The sequence below is a fragment of the Scardinius erythrophthalmus genome (genome assembly GCF_964197995.2).
Source record: "Scardinius erythrophthalmus genome assembly, chromosome: 14".
Lineage (NCBI taxonomy): Eukaryota > Metazoa > Chordata > Actinopteri > Cypriniformes > Leuciscidae > Scardinius > Scardinius erythrophthalmus.
Window position 1 is genome coordinate 11,142,733 of NC_138234.1, and position 9,614 is coordinate 11,152,346.

The 9,614-nt window shown below is 35.1% G+C and overlaps 1 protein-coding gene across 1 annotated transcript; it reads left to right on the forward strand.

Annotated features, from left to right (window-relative positions):
- The first annotated feature begins 7,267 nt into the window (after positions 1–7,267).
- LOC308701968 (SLAM family member 5-like) lies at positions 7,268–9,364 on the forward strand. The gene is made up of 5 exons (XM_081384465.1): positions 7,268–7,582; positions 7,790–8,086; positions 8,221–8,331; positions 8,820–8,887; positions 9,097–9,364. Exons 1-5 carry the CDS (start codon positions 7,288–7,290, stop codon positions 9,190–9,192), a joined length of 867 nt encoding a protein of 288 aa, XP_081240591.1. The 5' UTR covers positions 7,268–7,287; the 3' UTR covers positions 9,193–9,364.
- Positions 9,365–9,614: the final 250 nt, after the last annotated feature.

A 9,614-nucleotide genomic window follows, 5' to 3' on the forward strand; every position in this document is an offset into this window, starting at 1 on the left:
TAGAATGCAAAAAAAAAAAAAAAAAAAAAAAAAGACAAGGAACTCTTCTTTTTGTTTTGCTTTTTTGCCCTTTTTGGTCCTTCCGCCCCTGCCCCTGCCCCTGAGGAGGTCTGTGCACGCCACTGCTATATAACTTTCGGACGCAGCCACTCGCTAACTTCCCCTTCTTCTTCTTCTTCTTGCTTTTTTTACGTCGGATCGCAGACAAATATGTGCATTACCGCCACCTATCTTGGTAATGGACCATTGACACTTCCTATACTATAACCTCTCAACCCCGCACAGAAGCTTCATAGGGTTTCATCCGGCGCTGCGTGTTCAGCTCCTCCGTCCACTCTCAGCCCCCATGACAGAAGAAAAAAAAAAAAAAAAAAACCTTATTTAAATAGGCCTACGTTTATTTAACCCAGTATTTCCCAAATATTCTACCATTAAATTTATTATACTCCTATCTGACTTTAATACATTTTGAATTGTAAACTTAACTCCTATATTATTTAATTCCTCATTCAACTCTTTCATTTCAACATTATATCTCCTACAGTGCATTACTGTATGCTCAGTTGTGACCCTACTTTTTTACTTTTTACTTTTATACTATTTTTATTTATTTTTTATATATTTTCATTCTTAGAATTTGTATTACTATGTTCTTGTTGTATTTGTATTTGTATATGTGCACTGGAAGCTTCAGTACCAAGAAAAATTCCTTGTGGGTGCAAGCACACTTGGCAATAAAGCTCTTTCTGATTCTGATTCTGATTCTGATTCTGATTCTCAACTGTTTCACTAACTTCACATGCCTCACATAAACCTGTTGGATTCTTACCTATTAAATGCAATGTACTATTCAATCTTGTATGCCCCAATCTTAATCTTGTAATCATATTTTCTTCATACCTACTCCTACCTGATATTCTTCCTTTACCCACTATTGACTGTATTTGATGCATATGTCTACCTTTTATTTCATTATCCCAATATTGCTGCCATATTTTCAGAATATTCTTTTTAATAATTGACTTAATTTCTGACCTACTAAATAAAATCTGTATATCTACTATTTCTCGTTCTATTGCCTTTTTTGCTAATGCATCAGCCTCCTCATTACTTCTCAGCCCAATATGAGCTGGAACCCACAAAAAACTGTACCTTTAAACTTGCTTGTTTGATTGAATATAATTCTTGAATTATCTCTATTACCATATCCTGTCTTGTTTCTAACTTCATCTCCTTCAAACTTATTAGAGCTGAACTACAATCTGAACATATTACTGCCTTCTCGTTCACTCTTCTTCTTTGGTGTTTTATGGCGGTTCGCAAACCAACTTTCAGTGCATTACCGCCACCAACTGGACTGGAGTGTGAAGCACTAAAAAACAATAATCAACTAAATAAAAAAATAAAAAACTTTATCCCATATACTTCAAATTCTCCAATCTACTCCTATTGCTTTGAGATACTTCATTATCGCACTATATGTTTTTACTTGTTCTACTTGCTTTCCCAATAGATTTTCCATACTGAATACTACCACACCCAATTTTCTTACTATCCTCTTAAGTACTAACCTTTCTTTTCCATATTTTAAACATTTTATTAAAACATGTTCTATTGTTTCTGCCTGATCACAATAATTACATTTTCCCGTATCATGTTTTCCTGTCTTAAACAAGGAATGATTTAATCGTGTGTGCCCTATATATTCTAATACGAGAAACAATCGTATCCTCTTTCCTATTCCTAAAAACACTTCTTCCATTTCCTACTTGCTTCTGAATACTATACAACTGTCTTCCCTTGACCTCATTATTCCATAGTTCTTGCCATTTATTGTTTAAGAATTCTTTTATTTTACTTTTAACTTCATTTTTGCTCAACGTCACTTGCACATTTTTCTCATTATGTTACTGCTTGCTTTGCTAGTCTATCTACCACTTAATTGGCCTCAAGTCCCACATGAGCAGGAACCCACACAAACACTATTAAGCTTACACTACTTATTCTTAGCAAACTTGTGAGTATCTCATATATAATGTCTTGCCTTGATACTTTATTTCCACTTACGAGGCTTGTGATTGCTGCAAACGAATCAGAACATATAGCTACTAATCTCGGTTTTACGTCCTCTACCCACTGGAGTGCAACCATCATGGCAACTAATTCTGCTGCAAACACAGATATATGGTCAGTTATTCTTTTCTTGATACTAATTTGAAACTTAGGAATATATACAACAGCTGCTGTTCTTCCAGAGATAGGATCCTTAGAACCATCATATATGCAACCATGATGAGTAAGTCTGATCTAAATACTGCTGTGCAATAATATTCTTTAGGATGTCTTTCTCATTCTTAATTTTCATTTGAATTTGTAGGTCAATTATTGGCATTGGAAAAATCCATGGTGGTATACTGGATAATATCACAGTAGGGCTAACATCACAATTTTCAATACCCGCTTCTTGTGCTTCTCTTTGAACATTCCATCCCAAACTTTTAATGTTTTTGTTCCGATGTTCCCAGCATTCTTCTAGTACTCCCTTCACTGGATGATTCTTTTTATGACCTTTTATATTAACCCAATAATTCAGTCTTATTTTATGTCTTCGAAGTTTTAAAGGAGCTTCACCAACTTCTACCTGTAGAGCTGCTATAGGAGATGTTCTGACTGCACCACAGCATATTCTTAGAGCTTGATTTTGTATTGCTTCAATCTTTTTGAGTATAGTCTCATTTGCAAAACCGTAAATTATACTTCCATAATCTAAACTCGATCTAATTAAAGTATTATATATTCTTTTCAACGATAATCTACAAGCTCCCCATTCCACCCTGTTAAACATCTTAATATATTTACTCCTTTTTTACATTTCTTAATCAGATTTTTAGCATGTATAGCAAAAGTCATCCTGGAATCCATCCATACACCGAGATATTTGACTGTCTCGTTCACTCGGATGTACGTCATTGCTTACGTTGCAAGAGTTCCCATGACTGGCGGAATTTTTTTTTTCCTTTAAGAATTTGTTTAATGCAGTATCCAAATGTTTATGTGTGTTTGGGTTGTTTTAAATAAAATAAAAAAATATAATTAATATATAATAGAGTTGTCTGTTGTGTTTTTTTTTTTTTTTTATCTTCTTATACTGTATGTTTTCCCCTGTCTTTTTTTGTTTTGTTTTATTATTATTATTTAGAACATGTAAATTACATTACAGAAAAAAAACAGGCATGAGTAACATAAACTCCAAAGATTATTAAATAAAAAGAAAAATAATAAAATAAAATAAAATAAAAAGAGACATTCACAAGACGCCAAATACAGATTCATAATATCTTACAATAGACATAGCTTTTGAATTTTTTACAATTTTAAGAGACTTCATTAACAGAGTGAGTTCGTTAGAGAAAACCTTGTATAAAGGAGGAGATTTTGACAATCTACATTTATGAATGAAAAATTTGCCATTCAGGATGATAAAATGTACAAAACTGTGAATATTTTTATCATCATTCTCAAAGTAGCAAATAATTTCTTTCACATTCAGTGTTACCGTTTAATTTTTACTGAAAAAGTAAAAAAAAAAAAAACACAATCTTTCCAAAATGACTTTACACTCTGGCAATCAACAAACAGATGATTTAAAGACTCCTCACAGTTGTTACAAAAGGAACATTCTTTCCCAATATCCATAAAATTAGAAAGCCACATATTAGTTGGATATATTTTGTGTAAGATCTTCAGGTGCATTTCTCTTACTTTGTTAGAAATACAAAATTTGTAAGGGAGCAGCCATGCTTTTCTCCTATTACCATCTCTTAAAATGGAATTCCAGTAAAATTTCCCTCTTGGAGTAACTCTTTTGTTCGTTAAATACCTGTCTTATATCTTTGTTAGTACATTTATCAAAAATATATTTACCATTTATAAGGAGATCGTAATCTTTATTTTCAACTTTATAATAACTTTAATATAATTTATAATAAGTGGCTGCACATTAAATTAATAAGCTCAGAGGGAATAGCTGTTATGATGATGTGGAGATGAACCCAAGCGCAGACAGAATGCACTACACACAAGGTTTATTGGGAAACCCACGAGGGGGCAAAACAAGACAGGATGGACTATTCAAGACCGACAACACTAGACTAAGACTCAGACAATAAACTAGACTATAAACTAACAGCTAAGACAGGATCAAACTCTTCTTTCTAGACAAGACTTTCAACAGGTTACTCACAGATTGTTTCACATAATGAATGACAATGAACCGGCACAGGACAGCAAACACAAGGGGATTAAATAGGGAGAAACTAATGAATGCACTGAAGATAGCAATGTGCTGAAACATTTGCTCTTATTCATTTGGTTTAAATTCACTTTGCACTTTATGCACTATGCACTACAGAAACATTTTTTTTTTAACTGAATTCAGTTTGTGGCCAGACACCTTCTTGCTCGTTTTCATAAAAAGCAGGACAGGAGGAAACTCTTCACCTTAAAGGTGCATTGCGCAACATTTCATGTTAAAAATACCCGTTTTTCTAACCCAGACATGCTTAAACAATTGCCTGATGGGCTGAATGAGCCCTTCTCTGGTCACTGCGATTGCCTCTATAATCATGTACAGTAAAATAAATAAGAGGGATTCGGGACAGAATTTGAGACTGGGCGTGACGTCATACGCGTTCACGCTCACCTGGTAATGTCTGGCAGGTTTGTGTATTCGCCGCCATTCTCCGTATCAGCGAAGACAACTCGAGCGACAAAAGTAGAAGATGGATTCAAAGAGACCGGCTTGTAGTTCATTCCAAACCCCAACGCAAACTCCACGTAAGACAAAGAAAAGAAAACTTTTGTCTAGTGCCACAGCCCACAGGCGTCGGAATAAGACGAGAGTCAACATCGGGAAGGCTTTCAACAAATGGAGAGATCGCCGGTCTGCACATACTAGGAAGCGCCCGCGCCCGCGCCCTCAGATCACTTGGACGTGACAGTGTACAAAAGGTAAAAACGATATAAATACTGTTCGTTGGAATCTCCGGTCTGCTAGGGCTCAAACGGGATCCTCAGTTGGCTTTTTTCTTGCTAAAACGGTAAGATATAGCCCAGTCTCTAATGTCTGATACGGCAAATCTATGACAACAAATGATGTAATAATCTATGAATATTACCTTGAGACATTTGAGTGTACTTTGTTGACCAACTGTGTATGGTATGATTATTATTTTGAGCTTTTACAAAGTAATAACAAAGTAATAACTTATATTGTTCATGAACGTGTTTCCATAATAATACAATCATAAGTGGATACAGTAAACACATAAAACAGTTCAACTTGGAGATAGATGGAAACAAAAACCGAAGTTTTCTACTACCCCCGTTTTCCCCTCACACATAAGTGTGTAATTTACTCAAATACCTTTCCTTTCACATATTTAAAATGACTTGCAGATTTATAACATTATGACTGTAAACAAAAGATTTGTGCGGCTGATGCTCCTTTGGTTATGAACAGCTCGAGCTCGTGCAAGCGTGCGTGTGCGTGTGGTCCATGAGCGTGCACACCTCTGGTTGCAGTTTCGCTTGTCGCCAGAGGGGGCATAGTTCTGCAAAAACTCAGAGACTTGCGCAATGCACCTTTAACACACATACACTGAACACACTCTCACCTAGAGCTGATGGTCAAGTTCAGAAAAAAAAAAAACCCTTTCTCAAGTACACCGACCAAGGTTTCAGTTTGACTCAGAAGATGAACTTCAATAAAACTTGTACTATGAGATCAGACACAGTTTTAACTTTTTACTGAATTTTTACTTTTTATTTGAGAACTGAATAAATATACATAACCATCTTAAATCACTAGAATTTGAAGAGTTCGGTATATTCTTATAATTTTGCTATTTAACACAGTCAGACAACTACTTTTCAAATAGTATGTTAAATGATAAGAAATAAAGAAAATTTCACAAATTAAGAACAGTTTAAGTCTTAAGAAGGCCAGATGAACTATAACATTATATGATGTGCAAATGCAGCGAGGGGAACTAGGAGGGACAAACTGTGTCGTGGGAGGATTCACACATATAGAAGTGTTTTTCAGCAGAGTTTCATCAGACACTGATCAACTGAAGAAAATGTTTCACGTGTTTGTTTTATTCTGTTTGTGCTGCTGGAGTCTGATTGGTGAGTAAAATTATGGTTAATTTTTTTTTTTTTTTTGAGTAACACAGTGGCTGCTACATACTCAGTAAAAAGGTTCAAAAGCTGTTTTTAGAAACCGGTTTGCTTTGAGTTCATATCTGGGTTAATAATGGATTAATTTTATTTATGCAATAAGTAGCCTGGAATATTTAGTATGAAAATCAGATGTATTACTGTGTGTTTGGTTATGTGCTTGTTTAAACTGACATTTGTGAAATCAATAATAAGGGTAGCAAACACACGATGAAGGGGTCTAGATTGTTACATGTGTTCTTAATCTGGGCCTGGTTATCTGTCCTTTATTCAAAAATGATGCTGCCATATTAGTCCATTAACTAATGGATCTAGCTATCCCCCTTTATATATTTCCAGGCAATCACGTAAGCGCTGCTGCAATGTTTTCTCTGTCTGCTTGATTCTGGCAATCTCTCTCTAACAAAAGTGGTTTATAAAGACATTTTACACATTTATGTTTCTTTTCTGCAAGAGCTACTGATGTCAGAGAGAAGTTTCTGGTGTCAGTAAAAAGGGAAATTAAATATTAACATTGTTGCTGTTAAATTGCATTGGCGAATCCATTGCTGTGGACAAAAAAAACTGTAGATTTTAAATTTAAATTTATAATTCCTGATTTGTTCATCTGTGTTTAACATTAAGTGATGGAACAAACTCTACTTGGTTGTTCATTTAGTTTTGGGTATCTGCCGCTGTTCTGGATGTTCTCAACTTGTCAAGTCAAGTCAAGTCAAGTATATTTGTATAGCGCTTTTCACAATACAGATTGTATCAAAGCAGCTTCACAGTATTCAATTAAAATAATACAACAAGGTTTGTTTCTAGTGGAATTTATTGAATGATAAAATCAAATTAAATATCCCCAAAATATCCCCAACTGAGCAAGCCAAAGGCAACAGTGGCAAGGAACCGAAAAACTCCATCAAGTGACCTAATGGAGAAAAAAATTATCCACTTGTAAACTATAAAAACTACAGCTGATTTCAGGCTTTGTAAACCATCAGAAACCTTAGTCTGTGTAAATCTGTTTGTTCATCAGGTGTGTTTGGTGATTCAGTGTCAGTGATGGAGGGAGATTCTGTTACTCTAAACACTGATCTTACTGAAATACGTGAAGATGATGATATAATGTGGACATTTGGAGCTGAAAAGTCTCTCATATTTAGAATGAAAAAAAAGAAGCAAATCTCCTCCACAAATGACGATGGTCGTAATGAGAGATTCAGAGACAGACTGAAGCTGGACGATCAAACTGGATCTCTGACCATCACAAACACCAGAACTGAACATACTGGAGTTTATCAACTAGAGATGAATGGAGTGAAAAAATCATCAAAAACATTCAATGTTTCTGTCTATGGTGAGTAGAGATGTCATTTCTCTAAACATGTACATATTCTATTTACATACATACATACATAGATTAAATAATTGTATAGTTTGAGCTGACAGAAACATTCAGTGACCGTGAGCACACTAAACACTCACTCCACACAAACTAAAATTCACAACACCTAAAGACTGATTGTTGTGTTCATATTTCTGTTTATTCTCTCATGTTTTCCAGCTCGTCTGCCTGTTCCTGTCATCATCAGTAACTCTTCACAATGTTCTTCGTCATCATCATCATCATCATGTTCATTGGTGTGTTCATCAGTGTTGAATGTGAGTGATGCGACTCTCTCCTGGTACGCAGGAATCAGTGTATTGTCCAGCATCAGTGTGTGTGATCTCAGCATCAGTCTCTCTCTACCTCTGGAGGTGGAATATCAGGATAAAAACACCTACAGCTGTGTGCTGAACAATCCCATCAGCAACCAGACCACACATCTGGACATCAACACACTCTGTCACACATGTGCAGGTACCACAGCACTGATGATATATGTGTGAGTTTACTGACCTGATCTCTGTCTTCTGTTATAGATCAGACTGATGCGTTCACTTCTTTCTTTATCATTACAGCACCGGACACACAGTCTCCTTCAGTTCCTCCAGTCTCAGTGTCTCTGATAGTGTTGATCTCTGCTGGATCTCTGATGATTGTAGTTGCAGTCGGGATCTTCTGGATCTGCAAAAAAAGAAAAGAAAGCAAAACAGACACAGAAGGCAAGAGTTACAAACTGACTTTAACAAGTATTATAACAAATAAATAGTCTACTATATTTTAGTAGATTGATAGCCCTTTTAGCCCTAAATTATAATTTAAACAATTAGTTTCATAATTTTGTAGTTAACACAAAATGATATGTGTAGTGATTGTGTTTGGCAATTTCTGTAGATTACATTCATCAGAATACATGTCTTTGTGTAATGACACTGAATGTCGCTCTTTACTGGGTTTCATAAATTATGTGTAAAGAATGTCTCTCTAAATGTAATGACGAACACATACTCTGTTCGTAACTTTTTTTCTGTGTGAAAAAGGTCTAATGACAAATTCAATTTGTTGATGCCTTATTTAAAAATGACAGTGCTAAACATTTAATAAAATGTGCAATGCCTTATTTCTGACAGTCCTAATAATAACACACATGTTGTGAAGAATCAGTCAGGATTGAGTTGTTGTTTTAATGCATCTATTATTGTTGAAACAGTTGAGACTCGCGAAGACGAGATCACTTACGCTGAACCAGCGTTCAACAAAAGAAATGCACATAAATTGGTAAGATGATTTAAATTTTGTTGAGTGTGTTTGTATCATTTCAGCAGTGAGTCAGATGGAGATCAGTGTTTTTGTCTGCATAATCATCCATCACATCACACATAACAGCACCATATCAGATATTTATAAATTAATCTATAAATTAATTTATAAATTAATAATTTCAATCACATTCATTATTATTATCTTCTTTTATGTGTTTTTTACAGAAAGTAAAAGAGGAGGATCCTGTGGTTTATGCACCGATTACAATGAGAAAAGTATCAAGACCCAACCGTGTGACCAGCGACAACCTTCAAGTCTGAGTCTGTGGTTGAGCTTTTGGTGAGAATCAATCATCGTTTTAAAGTGTGGTACTTAAAGATGGATTCTTGAAATGGTCTCCTAAAAACTGCCAAAGAACTTGACTTGTATTACAAGGACATTTAACAAATGATCTCTATCGTTTGGCCCATTGGATAATTTTATGTTTGTCTCATAAAAAAAAAAAAAAAAAAAAATTAAAACATAGATGGAAAACACTCATCAAAAGGTGAGAACCTGCTGTGGTCTCAATCAATGTGGTTTGATCTGCTAGGTGGATGGAGAGCTTGCTCATGAGTGTTTCTGCTGCTAGACATGTGTGTTTGATGTCTGTTTGAGTGCATCTGATATGAATAGTGTGTCTCTAAATAGCCTGTGGTTGAAGGACTTTTTCCATTCCTGCTACACATGAAACCGTTGGACC

Coding starts and splice junctions, on each gene's coding strand:
- LOC308701968 (XM_081384465.1), top strand. CDS start 7,288: ATGGAGGGAGATTCTGTTACTCTAAACACTGATCTTACTGAAATACGT. Junction 7,583..7,789: donor ATTCAATGTTTCTGTCTATG/GTGAGTAGAGAT, acceptor CATGTTTTCCAG/CTCGTCTGCCTGTTCCTGTC. Junction 8,087..8,220: donor ACTCTGTCACACATGTGCAG/GTACCACAGCAC, acceptor CAGTTCCTCCAG/TCTCAGTGTCTCTGATAGTG.